This window comes from Diadema antillarum, unplaced genomic scaffold (assembly GCF_040938485.1).
Source record: "Diadema antillarum isolate AM-2024a unplaced genomic scaffold, OU_Dant_1.0 seq00000290_RagTag, whole genome shotgun sequence".
Taxonomy (NCBI): Eukaryota; Metazoa; Echinodermata; class Echinoidea; order Diadematoida; family Diadematidae; genus Diadema; species Diadema antillarum.
In genome coordinates this window covers 894,846-921,367 of record NW_027271316.1, presented here as the reverse complement: position 1 = coordinate 921,367, position 26,522 = coordinate 894,846, and the positions used below count along the sequence as shown (strand labels likewise).

The following is a 26,522-nucleotide window of genomic DNA, read 5'->3' as shown; positions in this document are numbered from 1 at the left end:
TCACCATTATCATCATCATCATAACCATGATGACAAATTATCATATCATCATTGCCATTTTCGTTGTTCCTGTTGCTGTCATTATAGTAATTATTGTCTCCATTGTTGATCTCATCGTCATTCTCATTTTTACCCTTTTGTGCTAATTTTCTTCTCCTCCCCCTTTCTTCCCTCGGCCAGGATGATGAAGTTCTTCTTCTACATGGTTCTCTTCATCCACATGTTGGCGTGCCTGTGGTACATGAACGCCTGCCCTCCCGTCTTCAGCTTCCCAGTCCCCTCCGACGTCATCAACTACCGCATCAAGACCAACTACCACCGCTGCTGGAACGACTCCTGGACGTCGTCAAACGACACCAATTTTTGTGAGTCGGTGTTATTGGGCATCTTTTTGTCATGCCCCGCCGTAGAGAGTGCTGTTGTCAATCTATTTCCTGCAAAGCTGTCCGTGCCAAATAGAAAAAATGGTGAAAAGCCGTATGCTTACACAGACTGAGTGATTTCAATATGCGTGTAGGACCTACCCCATATGTTTACAATACAGATATTATATCATTGTTGGATTTCACATAAATAACTCTATCATATACTTTAAATCATTAGCATTTCATTGTCCTTTCTATAATCTTGCAATGATACTTGTATATCTACTAAAATTTTAGTTTACAGGCCCTGTACACAAATGAAAGGAAGGTGCCTCATGCATCTATGAATTGATTCATGTAATTCAGTATCAGTTTCAGTTTTATAAACATTTTTAATGATATTCATATACTTGTACATGAATTTAGGGTACGTACATGTAACAGTAATCTAGCATGCAGATGGGGCCTACATTAGCATAATATAGAAACAACATAATCTTTTGTATGTGTTAGATTCCAAAATGAAATAGCTGTACGCCTGGTGAGCATTACTTTGACCTTGTCTTCATCAGGACCTCACAAGTACATTAAAAAAAAAAAAAACACCACACACTATTGTGTGTATTTAAACTAGTGTTCTTTAGCTGGATTAAGGTTTCACCAATATTTCTTTCCAAGAAGGACACTTTTTTAGGCTTTGCTTGCAAATGCAAAAGAAACTTGCCCTGCGCAGGCTGTCAACCATGTTATAGAATACAAGGCCCTGAATAATTGTCCTGAGGCTTTCTAAAACTCAACAGACCTCTTCAAGCTTGTGTAGTGTGCCTTGACGTCCAAGTCCTCGGAGTGTACATGTATTACAAGAAGCTTCCCCCTTGTAGACAATAGCATTGCCCAAAAGAAAAAAAAAAAAAAAACTGGCTGGGTTTGCATCAGCTAACAGGTCTCACTGATTGTGTCTTGCACCCTCTATAGACGAGCTCTCCATCGCCGCTCAGTATCTGACCAGCCTCTACTGGGCTTCAGCTACTGGTGCCTCAGTGGGATACGGTGACATTCACGCAAACAACATCTCTGAGGTAATGTCGTTTACAGACTCAACTTTCAATTACCTTAAAGGGGAAATACATCCTGAAAATTAATTTATAAAAGATAGAAGCAGAAAAATCACAGGAGCAAGAATGTGCAGATGTGAGTGATGGATACGACTATGGTCTGATATATTGTAAATCAATATATTTGAATATAAAATGACATATGTAGCAGCCACAATCGGGTAAGCTCTGAAATTGTAGCACTTCATGAAAGGTTTTCTGGCTGCAATTTAGCATTTGCATTATTACCTTTATTCTGAAATCATGTTATGACAGCATTATTTAAAACATTTTGTATGCATATGTTTACATTTAAGAGTAAATATCAGCAGTTCTGCAGGCATACTGTAATTATGTTTTCACTTTTATATGCCATGACCTTTAGCTTAAGTTGACATGCTTTGTCATCCACATTTAGTGATCCATCCAAACTTGGTCAAGATATGAAAAAGTGAAGATTGAGGTGGCTGACCCGTTTCACCTTTTTGGAGTCCTTAGAGTCAAGGGGTGCAACTTTTTGTTGCTTTTGTGATGCACAGTCATGTTTGGTCGACAAAGAATAATAAAGGTTCAACAGTGTCTCGTTTTCAAGACAAGAGATTTGTACAACCTGATGCTCCTCCTTCTCATCCCTCCCCAGATGATCCTGGCTCTCTTCTCCATGATCGTTGGTATCGTCTTTTTTGGCTACATCATTGCTAGCGTGGCAGCCAGCTTGGCCAACGCAGACGCCCAGAGAGCACGTTACCAGGAGAAGCTGACTGCCATCAAGCGCTATCTCAAGGTGAGGAAACTGGTTTTTATCTCCCAACAACCCAAATTACACTTTAGGAAAGCAAAACTAGATTCATGTTGATGTGACATTAGCCTGCTTCCCTTAGTACATAGATGGGATAACCAGCCAAGCAGACAGACTTATGGACTAACTCCAAGATGATTTTTTTTTTTTTTTTTTGAGTAGAATGATGCTGTTTCAGCCACTGCAAATGGACTTGGAGAGCGTCAATACCAGTATTACTTTTCAGCGTACAACATGTACATTTTCTTGCCATGAGTTATCATCAGTACCATCATTATCATTATCAACTTTATTAGCCTCAGTATCATCATCATCATCGTCATCTTCAATGTCGTCGTTGTCTTCATTTCATATCATCATTTACATCATCATTGTCATCTTCTACATTATCATTGTCATCTTCAATATCATCATTGTCATCTTCAATATCATCATCGTCTTTATCATTTTCATTATCATCATCCCCACCACTATTATCACTGATGTCATTATCATCACTGCTATAAGTTCTCAGATGATTTATACAATAATATGTCCTGTTTTGATGCACCGTATCTGTCTTATACAGCATTATTAACTCACACAACCTGACACAGAGATTACTCTGTCAATAATCCAGCCATGGGCCTGAAAGGATTTTGACACTTCAGTGGTTCGATTTGATACGCACTTTGTCTTATGAAATTTTGAGTCCTGTGCATATGCCATGACACATGTTTTGCATAGTACTTTGTGAATCCGGGTCTTGCAAGACGATGTTGAGAGTGGTTAGATTTGTTGGCAAGAACATGGATATGTTATAGAAATGTGAAATAATGGCCCCTCTTACAGCCACAAGATGTAAGTGTTGATTTCTTACCTTAGATTTGTTAAATATGCCATGTGATTTACATGAGGCATTGTTATGATATTCATGAAGATAAAACCACCTCCAAGTAAATGGCCCGTCTAGTGTATTTGAAAGGCGTGGCTTCTATGCAATAAACTCCTCCTACCGGGGATTTCCCTGTCTCCGATCTCACACCACCCAGGACCAAAACGTGGAGAAGATGCTGGCCCAGCACGTCGACATCTACTACAACTACATGTGGCTGCGCACCAAGGGAGTCGAGCCGGACTCGCTCTTCGACGGCCTACCGCTGTCCCTCAAGGCTGACGTCACCCTGAATCTCTATCAGGGGATAATCAACAAGGTATCGGCACAAAACTACCAGCCGTTACAGGGGAAACGATGCAATGAATGTTTGAAATTCGTGATCGAGAGCCATATAGTGACGCCATGAGAAATAAGTCCTTTCCCTTTTCTGAAGACAAGTTATTTGTTTCCCATGTTGGATTTCATAGAACAGCTCACTTGCATTACAGGAGGCAGTATTTAAAAAGTTGTTAATTTCACAAGTATCATTCAACTCGCAAAGTTCACAAAAATAAACACCCTGCAAAATGTATACCTCCTGTAATACTGTATACGCTATAATTTTCGCGTACATAAATTTTCGCGAATTGTCGCTGTCACACATTTTCGCGAGTGGTTAAATTTGCGATTGGGGGACCAGAGAAAATATGAAGTGGCAAAGAAAGTGTGAATTTTCAACTTACTAGCAAATAAGAATGACACTAGTTATACACTGCATGAAAAAGACTTGCCAAACTCTGCGAACTAGTAAGTTAGAATTCAACATTTTTGAAGTGGTTAAGTCCATCGCGCTAGATTTCTGACGAGTGGTCCCCTTGCGATAATGGATTGGCTCTCTACAGTATTCGTAAGTAGACGTGGACGTGCGTAAACAAGCTTAGCAAGTATGGTCTGTTCGGTAAGCCGTGACATGGTATACTAGTAGGCTACTGAAATGTTCGTATCACCAAGGCAAGGGATTCATTTTGGAAGGTAATATTTTCGCGTGTTGTTAATTTCGCGAATAGCTCCCGACTCGCAAAATTTGCGAAAATAAAACCCCCGCGTAATATATAGCGTATACAGTAGTATGTAATGTATACAGTGTACAATTGTATGTGAGACCCCAAATAGAATGACTAAACCTCTGCCTGAATGGATTTTATGTTAATTCACATGTGGTGTTGCTGATACGTATTGACTGCGTTCACATCTGTGCAATTCAATTCTTCAGGTACCTCTGTTCCAGAACACGGAGATAGGTTTCCAAAAGATGTTGGCCATGTGCATCAAACCGGTCTACTACCTCAACAGGGAGTACATCGTACGCAAGCACGACTTCGGCAAAGAAGTGAGTGCCTTTTGCAAACTTCTCTTGCCCCTTCTGTTAACCCTAACTTACCTCAAGTGGGCTATTTAGTGAGCTTGAATTCCGGGGGGGCCCATTATGGCCCCCCCTTCAGATCTTGGCCGTTGATCGCGCGATCGCCGCAAAATTTTGCATGAAGATAAAGCTGGATGTAATCTACAAGACTGTACAGTTAAATTTGCAAAAAATTTGCATTTTTTATTTTAGATTAATTAATCATGCAAATATATGCAAAAAAAACCTTATTTTCGTCTGTAATTGGCTTATAAAAGCTTATGGAATGCTGATTTTTGGTGTAAATATTTTTAGTGACATTCCGAACATTTGTGGGGAAAAAAAATTCAGTATCATAATTTTTTTTTGTTTTTTATTGTTTTATCAATTTTTTACTGTATTTCCTTGTTTTTTAATTTTTGTTTTTGTTGTTTTTTCAGCAGAATTTGTCATACATATTTTTTGAAGCATAATGATACTAAAATAAATTGATTTCAGCCATTAAAATTAAAAATATGAATCTCTATATGAATTAATTGAAAAAATACAATTTGTATCTGACTTTGTACACAAAATCACGTTTTTGAGCAATTTTGGGGTTGACGAAAATTTTTTGAAGGGGCGTGGCTTCGGAACCGTATGCCCGGGCGCGACAAATTTGGTCTCAAAAGTTGCACGAGACTTGAAAGTAAAAAGTCAGCGAGCGGCGCGGTCAAAAAAATTTGCGCGCCAGAATGGTCGCGGAATTCGTCGAGGGGGGGGGGACCATTTATGTTTCCTACCTGTTATGATTGGAGCCATATTTGGTATTTTTGTGTCCTTTTTGTTGTTGTTGTTGAAATCACAATATGGTCGAAGTGAGCTACTGGGTAGAGGTCTACGATGTACCTTCTCCAAGTGCATTTCTAGTCATTTATTGTGATAAATAGATTCATGTTTGAAGATATTTCCATTTGATTAAAGAAGAAAACTGAAATATCACACTTCTGCTCTCTTCTTTTTGTCTGTCCAGATGTTCTTTATCCACCGTGGCGTGGTCGAGGTCGTCTCCGAGGACGGGGCCATCGTGTTTGACACCATGCAGTCCGGCAGATTCTTTGGAGAGATCAGTCTGGTCTTCAGTTGCCCTCGTACAGCGTCCATCAGGTCTGTGAACTCGGGGATTCCCCCCGTCATCATTTCTAGGGTCAAAGGTCATCGTCATAAGAATGTGTTGTGTATCATCGAGAAATTTTGCTCCTTTCCTGCAAGATGTTAGAAGGCATGTCACAATGCAATGTGTATCATACAAGGAGTTGAATGAATTGTTTAAATTTGTAGTACTTTGACGGCAAAATGTGTGAAATGATAACTTTTACGGCAAAATGTGTGAAATGATAACTTTTATTCCTGAAACGCCCTTTCCTGTTCAGTAGTGGGTAGATAGAATGCTATTGATATATATGTGATGATCGAGTTGTGTCCAAACAGTAGTACAGTGCTCACCCGTTAATCGGGAACCGCTTTAGCGGGAACCCATTTAAGTGCAACAAAATTTTCACGTGTTATTTCCACCGCTTTATCGGAACCATGAACCGCTTTATCAGGACAAATCTGGCTGAAACACTTCCATTGTCTGTGTATTAATATGTAAAAATAATAAGTTAATCCATAAGAAAAAAATGCATGGATTTAATTTCCTTACCAGAAGAATTATTTTCTCACCAGTTCCCGGCTATAGATTATGTCGACTGCAGTCAAAACATTTGCCACTAGACCCTAGACAGTGAGACGTATCGCAGTAGAGGCGGTCTTATTGAGCGTCTTCTTATTGAGTGTCTACTCACACACTTTCACCGATCAAGTCCACAGCCAGCCAGCTACAGATGTAGCTAGCTGAGAAACTGAGCTCTCTTTCCTCTTAGCCGTCTTGCCAACTCATGTGTGACTGTGTGTGCCCCACAAACACACGCCACACACACACACAGTCCACAGTGTGTGCGTGCCAACGCATGCAGTGCCCTGTGTGAAACTTCAGCTTTGATATTACATCAATTGTCCCTTTCCCAGGGCCCCATCCATGCAATCTACAAGCGCGTACACAGATTCCTTTCAGCCTGGCCAGGTGGCTGGCATGCTTGTTAGGTGTAAGACTGTCAGTTTCCCTCTATCTACCAACGTTTTTTCTCCCCCCTTATTCTTCACCTTGCATGAGATTCCTGCATGGCTGCTAGCAAGTGGTTTTTTGTTTAATCATGACAGTGTTTTTGTTTTTCTCTGTCATTCATGGGATCGGGCCAGGGCGAGGGATATCAAAAGAAGAAAGTCTTCTCAAGCCAAGTTTCCTCTTGCACAATACCATCAAACTGTCATTACGATCGTTAATCATTTTTTTTTAGGTCCAAAAGTTGGGTTGCGTCTTATACGAGGGTGCATCTATACACGGCAGTTTACGATGTGCATTTTCAACTCTAAAAATTAAAAAATGGGTTATTTTTTGGATCTTATGAATGGAGGTTTGTTCTGATAATGCATCTGCCAAAATTATAAGACTGCCGTGTCCTTTATAGCGCCGTTTTGTGTCCGCATGTCGTAGCGTGCATGTATTTGTCGCTGTGGTTATCGTCGGGTTTGATAACTGCATGGTTTTACATTGTATGTAATGCCCACATACTGGGATTCATGTTGTGTGGTTTGAAAGGGCCAATACCGGCCATCGCTTAAGCGGGAGCACCGCTTAAACGGGAGAAAAACTTGTCTCCTGACCCCTTGCGATTAAGCGGTGAGCACTGTACTGAATTGCGTGCAGAATAAGCTGCCGGCAAGTCACTGTCGCGAGCAGTGGATATACCGCTCTGGCTTAATATATTGTAATCAAATGTAAAACAGTAAGTAGCAACTACTCTTGCGAGATTTCCTGCAAAGCTTGGCTGATAATCACATTTTTGTCATTACCCAACTGAAATTGTGTTAACAAAGCACTATTTGACACATTTCTTATGCATTCGTGTGCATTGTAAAGTAGAAATCAGCAGTTCTGCAGCCATACGAGAACTATGATTTTTTATTTTTATTTTATTATTTAACCTGTTGAGGACGGACTGATTTTGCTACAATACGCATTTTTATGCTCAACTAGCTCGCTTTTAAGTAGATTCCTTCATATTTTTTTAGCATTCATTCTCAGATTCCAACTTTCATAGATCGTCCACTATATGTTTTATATATTTGCAATATTCTATGTATGTTTTTGCTGGATATCATGTATTTCATTTAATTGTGTTATATTTGATGTATTTTTTCCGAAAAATATGAAAGATAAAGTGAAATTGAAATTGAAATTTCCCATAGACACTTGTCCAAGTATACTCGGGACTCATCCTAAACGGGTTTATTGAATTGAATTGAATTGAATTGATTGCTTTATTGTCCACAATGCGGAAGTGGAAATGCGCCTTCCACCAGCGTTACACACAAGAGATATAAACAGATAACAATTGTTCATTGAACATATACGTCACAGATTACAAATAAGATGAAACATAAATGTTTTGCATTACTTGTTGCAAAAAAAAAAAACGGAACCTATGTTAACCTGAATCACACGTATGTTCCTCTGCCAGGGCCCAGAACAATGTAGACATGTTTGTACTGACCAAGGAAGATCTAGACGAGGTACTGACCCACTACCCATCCATCAAGGACCAGATCCAGAAGGTAGCTGAGGAGCGCATCAACGCCGTGCGCAAGAGAAGTGAGGCCAACTTCCAGGCGGTGAGTCCCGTTGAGCCCCTACCCTACTCCCTCGGATATACAAGCCCCTTTCCCATCATCTATCTGTGCCCCAACCCTTCCCCCTCCCAACCCTCCTACTCTTCACCTTTTCTATTTACTCTGTAGAGGAATCTGCCTTTCCGAAGTCCAGTTTTTGATGGCGTATTCTTATTTACTATGGCATGCCGATGTTATGAAGTGTCCATTTTGGGGAAAAAAAAGTGTATCGACATTTGTGGGAAAATGTCAAGGAGTATATATGTAGTAGTGACACAAAAATGTGCCATTTCCAACTAAGGTCAAAACAAGATCACTGAAATAGAGAAGAGGTTTCCCAGATTGGGATAGCCACACCTTACCTCTTTCTACCAGGCTCAAAGTGTGTGCGAATGTTTTTTGTTTGTTTGTTTGTTTTGATTGTTTTTGATAAATACTGTTGAAATAAATAAGAATTGGACTGGAAAGTAGATCTATTTAATCAATCAAAAGTATCAGTAGTAGGAGAGACTGTATACTGTTGATTTCACCTCACAGAGTAATACCCCCAACAACAGCAATAACAACAGCATTAAGGGGAGCAGTGTGAACAGCATTGAGAAGTCAGAGAACTCCACGGCAAGTGCCGGCAGCAGCGTACCCTCCACCTCCTCGGCGCAGCCGGACAACGCCAGCGGTCAGACCAAGCCCGAGGACGGTCAGTCCAGCGTGGCCACCGCCACCAACGGCCGCAGCGAGGCGGAGAGCCCCAGCACTTCCGTGGCGGCCACGCCTACCTCCGCGGGACCCCCTCCCACTGCAGCGTCTCCCCCGTCCTCCCGGGGAGGGGCGACGGGTCCGGCCCCGCCGCCCGTTGGCAATGCCAACAACAACGCCAGCACTGGAGAAGGGAGTGGGAAAGGCGGTAACCAAGGCGGGAACAATGGTATGTAAGACATCCTTCAAATGGAAGACCCCAGGAGAACTGTGTAGATTTGGGGGGCTCCCCCTCCCCCCCCCCCCCCCCCCCAAAAAAAAAGAAACAAGAGAAGCACTCTAAAGAGCGCAGACCTCCGCCAAGCAGCTTATTTCCACCACTGATCTTGTTTTTCCATAGAGATCAGTGATTTCCACCCATACGTATGCATGCTGAAAATTGCTCAATTTCCCATATACAGGGCGTATCAAAAAAAAGTTACACTTTTGAAAAAAATTGTCGAAATTACATTTCAGAATATTTGGAAGATTTTTTTTCATATTCATGGATGCCCAATAGTCTCATCTATCAAGTGCAATCAACAAAACAAATTTTTGTTAACGCTTGGCTGAACACTGATGCTCTTTGTCCAGAGTGTGAAAAATGACTCGCGCCAAATTGAAAGAAGATCGAAAATTCAGCCAGCAGTCCAGATAAGTGTTCTCATTCAAACAAATTGCTCTTTTGCTCACAGTTTTGATTATGTTATGATAGTTTAGGAATTTTCTGACGATTTTCTGTAACGTTTTAATGATTCCATTGTGTTATGGAAGGTTGATTAATAACTTTCCTCTTAACCCTAAAAAGACTGGGGGGGGGGGCCTAAAAGGCCCCCCCCTCGACATTTCACGCGATTACTCTGCAACACGCCATGCTCTCGCTGCGATGCTTTATGACTTTTTTCTTTCGAGTTTCCCGCACATTTTGACACCAAATTTGTGACGCCCGGGGGTACGGTTCTGAAGTTACATAACTTTTTGTACATACACGTGAGGCCGAAAATGGCTCAAAAATGTGATTTTGTGTACAAAGTCAATGCAAATTGAGTTTTTTCACATGGTTCATATAAATATGCTTATTTTTACTCTCAATGGCTAAAATTAATTTGTTTTAGGAGTATTATGCTTCAAAAAGTGTCTGCCACAAATTTTGTTTAAAAAAACCAACAAAAACAAAAGGTCGAAAAAACAAAGAAATACAAAAGAAATTCATAAAACAATAAAATAAATAAGAAATTAATTTTGATACCGATTTTTTTTTTTCAAGTACATTTGCTAAGAATGCCACAAAGAATAATTAGACCAAAAATGAGCACTTTTGGAGCTTTATTTACTGATTTAGATCAAAGAGTCTGATTTCTCGCATAAATTAGCATAATTAATCGAAATAAAATAAAAGAGGACTATTTTGTAAAATTTAAATATACGATCTTGTAGATTGCATTGCACACTACCATTGTGCAAATTTCCGCGGCAATCGCGCGATCCACGGGCCGAGATCTTAAGGGGGGGCCCTTTAGGCCCCCCCCCCCCCCCCCCAGTCTTTTGAGCTACCAAAATAGCCCAGTCTTTTTAGGGTTAAGATTTTTGAAGCACAGGTATCATAAATCATGCACAGACATATCAAACCCACATGCCAGTCACTCAGTCAAGAAGAAAAGTGCAAAATTAATGCATCCTCAGATCATTCAATCAATCCAATCAAGTCAATTCAATTCAATCAATCAATCAATCAATCAATCAATCAATCAATCAATCATTCAATTAATCAATTAAGCAAGCAAGCAAGCAAGCAAGCAATCAATCATTCATTGAATCAATCCATTAATGTGTCCGTGTATTGTGAAAACTAACTTCTTTAAAGATCTTGACGTAATTACACACTCTAATTCTCACCAAATAATTTAGAAATGATTTTGAAATCATTAGAATTACGATAAAGCTGACAAAAAAATCTCAGACTATCATAACATAATGAAAGCTTTAAGCAAAAGAGCAATTTCTTTGAATGGGAGCACTTATTTGGACTGCTGGATGAATTTTCCATCTTTTTTTCAATTTGGCGCAAGTCATTTTTCACATTCTGGACAGAGAGCGTCAGTGTTCAGCCAAGGGTGAACAAAAATTTGTTTTGTTGATTGCACTTGATAGATGAGACTATTTGGCATCCATAAATATGAAAAGATCTTCCAAATATTTTGAAATGGAATTTGGACAAGTTTTTCAAAAGTGTAACATTTTTTTTTGATACGGCCTGTAAAAGCCTTTCGTTATGTCATCAGCTTCCAGCTGAGCAGCGCTTCGTCTGAGCAAAACATGCACTTTGGTGTCTGTATGGAAACCTCAAATACGCGCAGCTCAAACTCCTCAAGTTCATTGACCCTACCTGCCAAAAGATTTTTAGAAATCCTTCAAAAATCCTGGATCTTTTCCAAAATTTTATTATCTGTTCCTGGTGTCATTATGAAACTTTTCTGTAAGTTTCATCCAAATCCGTTCACAACTTTTTGAGTTATTTTGCACACAGACAACCAAACAAAACAACCAACCAACAAACCAACCAACGCCGATGAAAACAACCTCCCTTGATGGAGGTTATAAATGAATATTTCTTTAGCCGTGTTCTGTCAAGAGGGGAAACAAAGCCTTTCTGGGAGAAAACTAATGTTTTCTTTCTTTCATGTATTTGAGATACACGTATTCAAGTATCTCCATGATTGCTCCATGGAATCTCCCCAGTTCTTGCATGTGGCTGCTGGAATCCCTTTCCCAAAGCACACTAGCAGCTACTTATCTCTTTATATTGGAAATTTGCATTTGCCATTTGTACTGATGGAATAAGCCACATCCGCGTGTCTTACAGTAGTTTTACAAGATTTTTTTTTTCCCACTCCTGGGGCCTGTTTCAATAAAGATTGAGCATAAGTTGCAATCAATCACAAATTGCATTTTCAAAAACTCCTTTGCGAGTGATCACAAGTAACGCTCAATCTACTGAAAGTTACGCTAGATTTTGCTTGAAATCAAGTGTAAGTGTCTTTATAAAATAGGACTTATGCTCAATTCAACGAGTTACGCTCAGTAAATCGATTGTAGTGTCAATCGCAACTCTTTATGAAACAGGCCCTAGGTTCAATATGAGTCTTTGGACACGACATGAATTTGTCTTAAAGCATGTTACTAAACTCTGCCCACATACCTCTATCCCTCATTCTTTCCTCTCTCTCTCTCTCTCACTTCCTGTGTACCTCATCTCTGCTCCGGCCGATGTCCACCCAGTGTCCAACACCCAGTCAGACCCGGTCTCCGCTCCGGATAGCACCTCCTCCACCACCCACGTGCCGACCCGCTACCCGGTCCCCTTCTGCTGCATCCGGCGCGACAAGAACTACCTGGAGTCCCTGCTCCACGCCAACCGCTTCGTGCTCAACCCAGACAGCCTCATCATCCGCAACCTGGCCCGGCTGACCTGCTGTCTGGCGGTGGCCACCTCCTGGACCATCATGTATCAGGTGACCCTGTCATGTGACCCCCAGACCCAGACAATGTTTGCTTGTATTTGTGTGTGTTTGTTCTTACGTAATAGATTGATTTGAAGGTTATGGAGACCAAAAGGATAAAATAGTCATCTTTATTCCATCATATTTATGAGGTACAAAAGATCAGGGGCCCGTTTCATAAAACTTGTTATCAGTGACAACTGTCACATTTCTATGACAAATTTGCTCTTAGCCAATCAGATGGCAAAGATTTTAGTAGCTTGTCACAACTATAACAACTTGTCGCTGATAACAAGTTTTATGAAATGGGGCCCTGGTGTATTTATGACTTATTTATGAAATGTAATAGGAGAAAACAACACAGTTCCCCACAAATCGGTATGTGCAAAAATGTCTGTGTTGTGTGAAAGCATTTTTTTTTTAATGCATTTAATCTGTAAGGATGGTGATAAACTCCATTTCAATTCTTTGGGAGGAAATTCATTAGCTCCAGTTTCTTACTCCATGGAGGATTATTATTAAGCCTGGGCCCTGTTGCATACAAGTTAAGATCACACATGAGTAAGAAGATCAAACATAAGTCTCTAAATACTCAATTCTAATTGGCTAATACCTGACTTACGGCCTGTATCATAAAGAGTTAGGATTGATCTTAAGCTCAATTTTAATATTGAGCTTAACTCGGCAAATTGAGTGTAAGATCAGTCCTGATTGTAAGTCTGTTTTATATAGATACTTATACTTGATTTAAAGCATGTATTTGATAGCAGATTGAGCGTATCTTCTTTGAATCGCACTATCATAAGATCAATCTTCCGAACAATCTGTACGAATTAGGCCCCTTACTCTATGTTTGATTTTCTGACATGTTTGATTGCTTCATTTTCTGCAACAAAGACCTGGTTTACAATTCACTCTTGGCAAGGGAAGTTTTATGAACTCGACGTTATTTTCTTTTTCTTTTCTTTTTTGCTCCCATTTCAGGCCTTCTACCAAGTAAAGAGCATGCCTTTCCTTCTCTTCAGCTACCTGTGTGAGTGTGTCTTCATATTTGAGGTGAGTCATTGCCCCTTGGAAGTGCATTTTACTGCAGGGAAATGGTTGTGCTTTGTACAACACTAGAAGGGAATTCTTGCTTCCTGATTGGCCGATTGCTAGTCACATGACATTTACTTATGAGTGCAATTGCACGGTTTGCTGTCGACATGTTTTAGGCTTTTCATCGAACTAGGGTTTTCCCGTTCGCTATACCCTGAGGATTGGTCGCTGTACCCCAGTTCTTGGCTTGGATGATGCCTGTTAAAGTCATGTGGCGTTGTATAAAACAAATGGTGACTGTTTTTTGTTTTTTGTTTTTTGTTTTTCTTCTTCCTCGGCATAACAATGAAATGTGCAGCAAAAGAAAAATTCAGGGTATATGTGTACATAGCAACCAATCATGCAATTATTGCTAGTCACATGACATTTACTTATGAGTGCAATTGCACGGTTTGCTGTCGACATGTTTTAGGCTTTTCATCGAACTAGGGTTTTCCCGTTCGCTATACCCTGAGGATTGGTCGCTGTACCCCAGTTCTTGGCTTGGATGATGCCTGTTAAAGTCATGTGGCGTTGTATAAAACAAATGGTGACTGTTTTTTGTTTTTTGTTTTTTGTTTTTCTTCTTCCTCGGCATAACAATGAAATGTGCAGCAAAAGAAAAATTCAGGGTATATGTGTACATAGCAACCAATCATGCAATTATTGCTTTGAAAAGTGTACACCTATACAAGTGTCCTCACCTAGTTGAGCTGAATTCCATTGCGACATATGCTGAACAGTATTATGACAATATACAATATAGCAAAACCTCATTATATCGAGCTTCTTGGGCCACTGAAGTTTGCTCATTACACCATGTATCTGGTTATGTCAGGGATAAAACAAAAGAATATTATGGAATGGGACCTGTAAAATTACCTCATTACAGCAGGTGTTCTCGTTATATCGGGATAAAAACAACAAGATATAAAAGGAATGAGACCTAAAAATGTCACCTCATAACATACAGTACACGTGTAACATTCAGGTATCCCATTATATTCGACCTCGTCTTAACGAGGTTCTGTTCTACATCTTCTTTCATCTCACTACTCGCTCGGCCTGAAAAAACATGTTACAGCAGGTATCTCTTTACATCAGGGATAAAACAAAAGAATATAACGTCGCTGGGGTGACAAGACCTTGTATCTGAAATTGTGATGAAAATTACTTTTTTGGATTAATGGTCAAATAATTGGTTAAGTGATGTCCTGTCCGAATCCCAACTGCCCTACTTCAAAAATGAAGCCACCACGGCATGTCAAAGGAAAGGCTTTCCCATCAACTCTAGTGCTTTTGCCGCCATGTTTTTTGGCTCTCCTGAACATTTGACATTTTGTAGATATGAAGTCTTGTCGCCCCAGCGACGATAAAATAAATGGGATCTGAAAAATCACCTTGTTATGTACAGGTATCTCACGTATTCGACCTTGTCAAAACAAGGTTCTAACTATACATCTTCTTATCATCGCACAATATCGCTTGGCCGTCGTTGTCCGGCAGATCTACATCAAGTTCCACGTGAGCTGCGCCGACGAGTACGGCGCCCTGGAGAAGGACTTTGGCAAGATCTACAACTCGTACCTGCGCAAGTGGAGCGGTTTCCTCCAGGACGTCGTCCCCACCATCCCCATCGAGCTGCTGGCCTTCTGCTTCCATCCCAGCATCCGCTTCCCCGTCCTCTCCTTCCTCCGTTTCCGCCAGCTCCTCCGCCTCGTCCGCGTCTCCCAGTTCTTCGACCGGTGGGAGCGGGAGCTCAACATCAAGTGAGTTCTCGTCTTCTCGCTCTCCCGATGAGCTGATATGAAAAATGATATGCAACTTGACTCGCATTGTCTCACTATTACAAATACGAGTTGCATGGATGGTGGGTGTTATGTATAATAATGATGCATTTTTACTTCTCAGCATCAGGTGAGTTTCCGTTTCAAGCTCAACCTAGCTCACCCAAGCCACCACAAAGATATGCAGTTTGACCTCCATTGATCCGCTAAACAGAGTTGCGTGGAGGTCAGGTCTTAGATATTTTAGTGGTGAATTTTCGTTTTAAGCTCACCTGAGCCCCCATAAGAATATGCAACTTGACCTGCATTGACGAAGTATATAGAGTTGCATGTAGGATGGATATTAGATATTCCAGTGGTGAACTTTCATTTTTAGCTCCCCTGAGCCGACATGCTATTCATAAAGTTTTGTGGAGGGCGGGTATTAGACATTCCAGCCACCTGCTGCCTACCCCAGAACATGGGACACCCGCAGCAGATGTAAACTGCAAAAATTAGCATCAAGTCAAGTCAAGTCAACAGCCAAAGACTCAAGTGAGCTATTGTGATCATTGATAACTATGGCATACATAAACTCTTTACGTACATTCCAACTTCTTGGGGGGGGGGGGGGGGGTTCATAGACTAAATTGGAGGCTGATGTACTTGTACATGGAATATGTGTGCTTAACAATTAAAGGGAAATAACTGCCAAAGAGCAAACTATATGTTAAAATGGGAATGAAATAAATTTCAGGCTTCAAATCAGTAAGAGTTTGAGAAAAATCTGAGAAATGATAGAAGAGTAATATCCTTATCTCTATCTGTCACTCTATCTCTCTGTCTGTCTTTCTTTCTATCTCTTTCTATTATATCTCTATCTCTTTTTGTCTTTCTGTTACCCTGTATCTCTCCTCTCTGAATATCTCTTTCTGTCACTCTATCTCTTTGTCTGTCTTTCTATCTCTTTCTATTATATCTCTATCTCTTTCTGTCACTCTATCTCTCCATCTTTCTTTCTTTCTATCTCTTTCTATTATATTTCTATCTCTTTCTGTCTTTCTGTTACCCTGTATCTCTCCTCTCTGAATATCTCTTTCTGTCACTCTATCTCTTTGTCTGTCTTTCTATCTCTTTCTATTATATCTCTATCTCTTTCTGTCACTCTATCTCTCCATCTTTCTTTCTTTCTATCTCTTTCTATTATATTTCTATCTCTTTCTGTCTTTCTGTTACCCTCTATCTCTCTGAATATCTCTCTCTCTCACTCCCTCTATCTCTCTCCCCTTTCTTCTCTTCTGTCTCCACAGTATTCTGATGGTGCGCCTGACCAAGTTCTTTGTGCTACTTCTCATCATCATTCACCTGTTTGCCAGCATCTGGTACACCATTGCCTGCCCCCTCGGCAAGTGCAAAGAGGGTTCGTGGGCTACCGGTAAGTCGCTTGCCCCATCCAGTAACCAAACCCATTACCAAACTCAATGAGAGGCCTCATTTGTTTGTTAACCTGCTGAGGTTCAAACTGATTTTGCTGTAACATATATTTCCCGTAAACACCTGCCAAAGTATACTCAGGACTAGTCTTCAATCGGCTAAGAATCAACATCCCTTCTTCTTTTTTTTTTGGGGGGGGGGGGGGGTGGGGTCCCTGACATCCAGGGGGCATTTCATGAAGCGTTTTGTCAGATGTTTCTTTTTTTTCTGACAAACTATTATAAGTTACTGAAATCCTTACATCTGAATGCCTGAAAGCAAATTTGTCTGACAACTTTGTCGGACAAAATGCTTCATGAAATGTCCCCCAGGTCTACAATTTGTGTATTGAGTGTAAGAAGTGTAGCTGAATGCTCGGGGGAAAATTTGAAGATAATTTAGCAATCATTAGCATTCAGTAATCCATCCAAACTCTAGTTGTGAAGTGAGCCAGTCCATTCAGGTGTAACAACAATTATTCCTCAGTCCAACAAGAAGGCTATGATGACACAATTGACTCTGTTCGTTGTCAAGTAGTTTCCAGACATCTGTGCCAATCGATCGCATATTAGAAACGGCTCCAATATGCACGCCTAGTGCCGGACAACGCACAGTAAGAGTTGATTGGAATTACAACTTTTCAGACGTAGTGTTTTAAAGATCCAATAGTATGATGATTCATGGGTTACCCGCTTCATTCACTGCCCCTAGTTACATTCAAAATCCATAAATGGCACCGGTCAGCAAAAATACTGTATGTGCATCGAAGAGTATGCTCATCGGTAACAGTTGACTCCAGCTGAGATTTGTAGGCTGTGTGTGTACTTTATACGCAGAGATCAGCGATGAAGCTGTACACAATTATTCATTACGGTGATTCCCGAATATATTTGAGCCAGGCCAGCCTTCCCACTCAGTGGTGAACCCATGCTACCAAGTCTTTCTAATGCCCTTCCCTGTTTTCAGTGGAGCAATGCACTGTGATGGCGCTCTAACTTTTAGCATCGCTTTCCACCCCCCCAGATTACACCGGGACGGAGCCGCACATTTTCCACCGCTACTGCGACACCATCTACTGGGCCGTCGCGACTCTCACCTCTACAGGCTATGGAGATATTCACGCCAACAGCGTCCCCGAGCTTGGTAAAGCCACGTTTCGGCAAATTTTAAGAAGGGGAAGAAACACTCGGTCTTGCCACAGGTTTAAGCCTCCCATTGTAGTATTGGTGCTATTCAAATAGGGCTTTGGTCTATCATTCATTCTGTGACAGATTCTTCATATTTTTGACCAAAAGACTGACAAAAAAAAGAATGTATAAATTTTGTCTAATATGTCATAGAATTGCTCTGAATTTTGCTACAAAGTCACATATTTATCGCATGTGATTTTTCAGTATTGACAGTGTGTCATTCAGGAAGAATATACTTTGAGGAGATGTTCGCTGAAATTTTTGAAAACTAGGCATGTTAGATAAAGTGTCAAAGGCCGTGCCTGTAGTTTCATGTTTTTGTTTTTTCCTTAACGATCTACTAAACTGTGCATGATTGTGATAAAAGTATGATGTGATTTCTTTCTGCGTGTTTTTCCCCCCATGATAATGTGCCTGCAGCTTTTGCCAGTATGGTGATGGTGTTTGGAAAGCTACTCTTTGGTTGGGTGCTCGGAAACATTGCCTCCACTCTGGCCAACGAGGAATCGGGGCGTGTCAGCTATGAGGAGAGACTGGCAGCTGTCAAGGTATGGCACTCTTGTTCTCCTCCCTTTGCAAACCCCTCACCCTTCTTTCATGCCCACACCCACCCCCCCCCCTTTTCATGCCCAAACCCCTCCTCTCTATTCATGCCCAAACCCCTCCTCTCTATTCATGCCTAAACTCCTCCCTCCTTCCATGCCCAAACTCCACCCACCTTCTTTCATGCCCAAACCCCTCTCCATGCTTTCATGCCCAAACTCCCCCCTCCTTCCATGCCCAAACTACCCCGCTTCTTCCATGCCCAAACCCCTCGCCCTCATTTCATGACCAAACTCGTACCCTCCTTCCATGCCAAAACCCCTCCACTCCTTTCTTGCTCAAACCCCTCCCCCTCCTTCCATGCCAAACCCCTGCCCCTTCTTTTATGCGTAAACCCCTCCCCCTGATTTCATGCCCAAACTCTTACCCTCCTTCCATGCCAAAACCCCTCCCCCTCATTCCATGCCAAACCCCTCCCCCTCCTTTCATGCCCAAACCCCTCCTCTTCCCTTCATGCCCAAACTCTTACCCTCCTTCCATGCCAAAACCGCTTACCATTCTTTCATGCCCAAACTCCTCCCCTCCCTTTCGTGTACTGACCCATCTCCTCTGTTCATGTCAGAACTCCTCCCCTCTTTCCATGCTCAAACCCTTCCCCCTTTCTTCCCCAAACCCCTCCCCTTTTATGTCCCGACCCCTCTCCTCTGTTCATGCCTAAACTCCTCCCCTCCTTCCATACCCAAGCCCTCCCCCTTCCTTTCCAAACGTTCTCCCCCCTCCTTCCCTATCCATTAATCCCCACTTTCTCCCCTCCTGACATTCTCTACACATACCATCCTTCCATACCCATCATTCTCCCGTCCTTCCATGCCCAAACCACTCCCCTTCTTTCATGCCCAAACTCCTCCCCCCTCTCCTCATTCCATACGCACCTTCCTGCCTACAGCCATTTTTCCATGCCAAACCGCTCCCACATGCCCAGCCCTCTCCTCTTCCCATACCCACCCCATCCATAAAATCAAGAATCAGTTTGGAGAGGATAATTATGGAGAGAGAATTAAGTAAACTTGAAAAACATTAAAGATCTTTTTGTGTGTGTGTGTCTCTCTGTATCCAGGACCAAATGAAGGATATGAGGTTGAGCAGCAAGCTCCGCAACAGAGTCATCAGCTACTTTGACTACCTGTGGGTCCGCAACAAGTGAGTGCTAATTACCCTTCCCTTGACCATTGGTACTACTTTTTGGCAAGGTGTAAAGTAAAATCAAGCCCTACCCATGACCATAGACACTATTTTTTGATAACGTTGTTTAAAGTAAGACCAAGCCCAACCTGGACTGGTGGCTCTGCTTCAAATCTTGTTGTTGGTTTGTTTTAAACTAAGATTAAAGCCCTAACTCACACCATTGGCACTGCTTGTGTGTGGTATTAGCCGGTTGAGGAAGGAATGATTTTGCTACAAGAGGCATTTCCCATAGACACCAGCCCGAATAAACTCGGGACTTGTCCTCAACAGGTTAAGTATGAACAACCCCTACCCATGAGCAAAGGAACTGTTTGGGGCCATTTTTGTTATAATTTCCTCTTTATTCTTCATTCCTATCAATTTAAAAAAAAAAGTGCTGTGTGTACAGATCTAATTGTTATCATATTTAAACCTCGTTTGTGTGTACATTATGTTTGTCTGAGAACAATTATTAAATTTTTTATCCCATTTTCCATCTGTACAGGGGTGTTGACCAGAGCACTCTGTTCCGAGATGCCCCTTTCTGCCTTCAGACGGACATTGGACTAGACGTGTGTCATGGTCACGTCAAGAAGGTATTTAAGCTTAACCCTCATTGTGTCCAAGCACTTTGTTTTATAACCTGCAAAGTCTTTTTGTAACCGTTAACCCTATTCCAACTGGGGGGGTCAAATTGACCCCCCCTCGACATTTCCGCAACGCGCAAAGATTTTGCCGCGTCGTTTCGTGACTTTTTTCATTGAAGTCTCCTGCATATTTTTAGACCAAATTTGCGACATCTGGGTACACTGTTCTGAAGTTATGTAATGTTTCGCATATGCATGTCAACCCCAAAACAGCTCAAATTCATGATATCGTGTGCAAATCAAATGCAAATTGTGTTTTTTGTTAAATTGATATGAATTAGATTATTTCAACTTTTAACCATTGAAATTAATAAATTTTATTGTAGATAAGCTTGAAAATGTGCCTGCAACAAATTTTGGCAAAAAAACAATAGAAAACAAAAGGTCGAAAAAACAATAAGATACATAAGAAATTAACAAAACAGTAAAAATCAAAAGAAATTGATTTTGATGTCGCTATTGTTTTTCAAGAAAATTGTTTGATGTGTCTTGAGGAACTCTGACACAAAAATTTAGGTGTCCTTCAGTCATTATAATGAAGTTATAGGTAAAAATATGATTTCATGCATAAATTTGCATAATTAATTTACTAAAAATAGAAAGCCAATATTTTCCTATTGTATGACCATATAATCTTGTAGTTGACATCCGGCTCTATCTTGAGGCAAAATTTTGCGGCGATTGCGTGATCAGCGGCCAGATCTGAAGGGGGGGTCAAATTGATCCCCCCCAGTAAAAAGTTGGTCTCAAATAGCCCAGTTAAAATAGAGTTAAGTAATCCATCCAAACCTGACTGAATTATAAAGTTAGCAAACCTACTCAGGTGTAACAGTGTGCCCCAGTCCAACAGGAAGGCAATGGTGACATGTAGGCCCTACTGCAAGTGCAGAAGAGCTGTTTGTTTTCACTCCAGCTTCACCGGAAGTGGCATACAGTTTGTATACCTGACAATGAGAATATAAGAAAGTCAAATGTGGTACCAGCTCCACCCATGGATGATATGTATTTAAATAATATGAAAACATAGTCTTTATAGATGGCTAAAAGTGACTTCTTACGATGTACATTATGAAGAGCATGATGTTGATCATCAAAAGCTGAGCAAATTTTCAGAAGTCAACTCATTCAAAAACCATACAAAAAAAGATTGACAAAAGAAATCTTCCAGCTTATGTGGGTTTCCTTCTTTCTATTTTCCTCTCTTTTTTCTTTCCTGTCACCTTTGCCGCACTCAAGGTGCCCTTGTTCAAGGAAGCAGAGGAGGCGTTCCACCGGGCACTGTCCCTCATGTTAAAACCTGTCCTCTTTATGCCAAATGACTTCATCGTCAGGCAAGGGGACGTGGGGGACGAGATGTACTTTATCACCAGGGGAACGGTGAGTCACCTTTGTAGACATTTTTAGCAAAGAATCGATGATGATGATGATGATGATGATGATGATGATTGATGGTGATGATGATGATTGATGATGATTATAATTGATGATGATGATGATGATGGTTGATGATGATGATGATGGTGATGATGATTGATGATGATGATGATGATGATGATGATGATTGATGATGATGATGATGGTTGATGATGATGATGATGACAATGGTGATGATGATTGATGATGATGATTATGATTGATGATGATTATGATTTGAGATGATTGATGATGATGCTGATTGATGATGATGGTGATGATTGATGATGATTGATGATGATGATGATTGATGATGATGATGATGATTGATGATGATGATGATTATGATTGATGATGTTGATAATGATGGTTGATGATGATGATGATGATGGTGATGATGATGACAATGGTGATGATGATTGATGATGATTATGATTGATGATGATGATTATGATTTGAGGTGATTGATGATGATGAGATGATTGATGATGATGGTGATGATGATGATTGATGATGATGGTGATGATTGATGATGATTATGATTGATGATGATGGTGATGATTGATGATGAGTGATGATGATGATGATGATTGATGATGGTGATGATTGATGATTATGATTGATGATGCTGACAATGACGATGACGATAATGATGGATAATGATGATGATGATTGATGATGATGACGATGACGATAATGATGGATGATGGTGATGATGATGATGACGATAATGATGGATGATGGTGATGATCATGATCATGATGACGATGATGATAGTAATTAAAGGAGACCTCTGGATGATTTTCAGACGTTTGCATAAAATGAACAACTATAAACTGCTATACAACTCTGGGTACAGAGCTTCCGAATTTATAGCAATTGGGATGAGAAATAAGAATGTTTTCAAAATTTATAACAAATCACAACAAACAAGGATGATGACATGGCAGCCTCACTAGAGGAATGCATGAGTAGGGGCTCACGGAAGAAGAACCAAAGAAGGAAGCATGCATAAATTCTACACAGGTGAACTTGTTAAGCATGTAGTACTGTAATGGAATTACATTGCTACATTTCTGAAATATATGATGTTCAAATGTCATCATATTTGTTCAGGGTAATTTTTTTTTTTTTTTCAGAGTATTGATTTTTCTGCTTAAGGACCACAATAAATTGCACAAATCTGTACATGGAGCTGTTGATTTATGTACTCCATGATGTGAAATTATGAAAATCGTCTGGAATGCCCCTTTAAAGCAATAAGTACTAGATCTACTGCCAGTACAACTACTATTTCTACTACATTGTACTACTGCTGCTACTTCTATTACTACTTTTGCTAATTCTAATTCTTCTGATTAAAAGTACCGTTACTTCTATCACTTCCACTATTAATGCGTAATACATCAATGCATGTACAAGTGTAGACTGCTAAGGCATTTTTCTTTTTCTAGGAACTGTTGTTACTGGCTAATAGTACTATTTCTGGAGGTGGAGTTTTGGAAATGAAATGTGGCGACTGATCATTGGGAAGCAAAGTGTTCTGAGAATCAAAAAAATACCTAGATTAGAGAATGGTGGTCTGACGACGTTCTCTTACTTTCGTAGCGACTGATCGTACGTAAATTTTTTGGAGATGTCAAAGTCAACGTGGCATGGGAGAAATGAACTAAAATAATGCAATGTAAAACCCCGGTCACACAGCGCTGTACGGCTTAATCGAGGCCAAAACACGTCAAAAAGTGGTCTCCCGTGAAGCAGACGATGTTTGCGTTGATTTTGAGTTTAAGACGAGCTACAGTCGATTTATAGACGTGGCAGGACGCTGGGAAAAATCGGAACGGCGTCGAACGCGGTAAAAAGTTTTGAACTGCTCAAAATTTCATTCCGCGGACAACCACGGGCGGCACACATGGTAAAGACGTGCAACACACGTGAAACACACGTGATAATTCGTGTTCCGGCAGTGATTAAAACTTGGGGAGACGTGGTAAGACGCGAAAGTTTAGCCGTCTGTCACGGGCAGAGCACGGTCATCTGACGCGTGTTACTCGTTGGTATCACGGAAAATAGCATGTGTTTAGCGGCTTATCGCTGACAAATGGATTTTTCCGCGTACATACATGTGGCTGGACGTGGTTAGCCGTGCTTGGGCAGTGCTTCAGCAGTGGAACAGCCACCAACGGCCATACCCCGTACAAAGCACGGCCAAACCAAAATTGACCAAAAAATTACCACTTACGACCACGTCCACCAGATTTTCAAAACTGTTTGTACGTGATTTAGACGTGGAGTGCTGTGTGACCAGGGCTTAAGAGGGAGAAATAAGAGGAGAAAGAAGGAATGAATGATGATGATATTCTCAGTTTTGGGGTTTGTTTTTTTTTCAGGTGGAGGAGCTGGAAGTGAACAGTCAGTCTCGCGTGGCAGCCATTCTGGAGAGCGGCGACTTCTTCGACGACATCAACCTCATCTACGACGTGCCGCGGCGGACGTCGTTCCGCGCCCGCACCCACGTGGACGTCCAGTCCCTGTCCGTGCGCGACCTCAAGATGGTATTGGAGCAGTACCCGACCGTCGAGGCCCAGATCCGCGGCATCGGCAAGGAGGTCTACGGGGAGTACGCCGCCAGTGTCAACGCGCAGGAGCACTTTCCCTTCAAGCAGACGGATGTCTAATCCCACGCCCCCTTCCTTCCCCCTCCCCCTACCCCTCCTCCTAAATCTTAATCCATCTAACCAACACGTGCTGTACACCCAAAGTATTATCAAAAGAAATAATATACAAAAAAAAATAAAAAAAAAACTTTCAAAGTGTGTAGAAAACTGATTGAAGGGGTGCGTGAGGAATGAGGAAAAAAAAAGGAAAATTAAAAAAAAAAATTATTATTGAGATGATTAACAAAATACTGGAAAAGCCGTCTGTGGCCTATATCCATTGTGTTCATGTAGATGTTTGTGTATTATGCAACCTTGTGCGCTTTGTCAGAGAAGCTGCAGGCATGAAGATATTCAACTGAGATGTGTTTTGTAAGTCTTGGTGTAACCAGTTACTGCAAACATCTCCGATATTACTTAGGGAAGACAAAATGTACTCAAAGTCGATGCAGGTGTATTTTAACTGTCGAGTGAATTTTTAACTGTACGATATATTCACAGTTCTTATAGAGGCTTTGAAAGTGTGTTATTCCTGATGATGTGTGTAGACGTGCCAAATCTTTTTCTTTTTCTTAATGCCTCAAACCCATCAGTGCTTGAGTTTGTTTATTTTAAACACTTCTTGACATATATTTGGCCTCGGAACTTGTGTCAGAGGAGTTTTGTGTGAAGTTTGTTCTCAAGTTTTCCCGCAGTCTCGTGTGCAATGAAACTAGGAAATGTCTGCCAGATGGGAGCCTAAAAGAAGTAACTTTCTCAGTGGTACATTTATGGCAGTAATGACCTTCTGCTTCTGCTAAGCTTGATGCTGAGTTGGTGAAGTACACTCAGGATGTCAGCAGTATTGATGGTTATGGGGGAATATGAAAAACAGATGTGTCTCTATAATTACCGCAAGTGGACATTGGTTGCCTTGTAAAAGAAAAGAAAAAAAAAGAAGAAAATGACTCATCAGTTGCAGAAAGGAGCTGTATGATTGCTAGGGTTTGTTTTGGAGTTAAGTCCGTTCTGGGCATGAGTGGTTACATCTACCCTTGATGCCTTTAAGCTGAGCAAGGTCCTGGATCTGGTGAATGCATCAAGGCAAAGTTGCTAGAGGGGACATACAGTGCATTTGAAAGAGGTTTGAGTGGTTGTGAGGGCTGTTATATCTCTAACTGTCCATAGGGAGGGACTGTGAGGTCTGGTTCTGCGCATCCAGCCCAGTGGAGAACAACTGCTGTAGTCCCATAGGTTCCAAATTGTGTCTGTTTCATGATCACTTGGTGCAGTCTACTCGATCCAGCGCTTGTCTTCATTGCAAATTACGCGTAGTGGGCACTGACTGACCAGTCAGCATACAAATTAAAGACATAACAAATGTGGATTAGAAGCCCGATTCATTGCTTGATAAGAATCCAGTGGGTTTGAGGAAATGTGCATACCCAGAGTAGATATCACAGAAGTAAATACCTGTACAATATATCTTATTTATCATAGTGTGTGTCATTGTGTACATAGGTATTAGATTTCTCATTATTTTCTCTCTTCCTCTCTCTCTTTATCTCTTCCTGTCTTTCAAGCTGATGGTACTCTTTCTTAGAAATTTATTTATATGTTCTAGACTGGTTTGACAATGAATTATATTTTGTAATGTTCAATGTTGGTATAATTATCTGATTTTATGTCTGTTAATTTGCGGGGTTTTTCAGTTGATTGTTTCGTGTTTACCCATGAGCTTCTGACATGAGAAGCGAGAGAGAATGGGTTATGAATGACCTTGCAATAGCTCTCATGTAATGACCCAAGTAAAAGGTCTTATATCCAGATCTTGGGGCTTTTGGTACAAGGAGCTTAGACTCTGCCCACATAGATACTGTTCCCTGAAATCTGCTTTAAAAATTGTCTCCTGTCGTTGATCATCGCAGCGTCGGTAGAATTATGTTTGCCTTCCTCTGGTTTCCGGTCTTTTCCCGGCCGCTCATCAACACCGCCCTCTGTTGTCTGAATGTTAAATAACAGCAATAACATGATCGTTTGATTTGGTTCTCT

General features: G+C 41.0%; 1 protein-coding gene across 1 annotated transcript in view; it reads left to right on the top strand.

Annotated features, from left to right (window-relative positions):
- LOC139730076 (uncharacterized) overlaps positions 1-26,052 on the top strand; it is a 177,954-nt gene extending 151,902 nt beyond the window's left edge. Inside the window, exons 28-45 of the mRNA XM_071640984.1 lie at positions 181-365; positions 1,341-1,444; positions 2,100-2,243; positions 3,290-3,451; positions 4,388-4,504; positions 5,529-5,662; positions 8,119-8,269; positions 8,804-9,191; positions 12,281-12,513; positions 13,486-13,557; positions 15,085-15,347; positions 16,655-16,779; positions 17,820-17,960; positions 18,428-18,555; positions 19,668-19,750; positions 20,280-20,370; positions 21,658-21,798; positions 24,225-26,052. Of these exons, the coding sequence (XP_071497085.1) occupies positions 181-365; positions 1,341-1,444; positions 2,100-2,243; positions 3,290-3,451; positions 4,388-4,504; positions 5,529-5,662; positions 8,119-8,269; positions 8,804-9,191; positions 12,281-12,513; positions 13,486-13,557; positions 15,085-15,347; positions 16,655-16,779; positions 17,820-17,960; positions 18,428-18,555; positions 19,668-19,750; positions 20,280-20,370; positions 21,658-21,798; positions 24,225-24,512 (2,950 nt within the window). The 3' untranslated portion in view covers positions 24,513-26,052. The remainder of the gene's footprint in view (positions 1-180; positions 366-1,340; positions 1,445-2,099; positions 2,244-3,289; positions 3,452-4,387; positions 4,505-5,528; positions 5,663-8,118; positions 8,270-8,803; positions 9,192-12,280; positions 12,514-13,485; positions 13,558-15,084; positions 15,348-16,654; positions 16,780-17,819; positions 17,961-18,427; positions 18,556-19,667; positions 19,751-20,279; positions 20,371-21,657; positions 21,799-24,224) is intronic.
- The last annotated feature ends 470 nt before the right edge of the window (positions 26,053-26,522 follow it).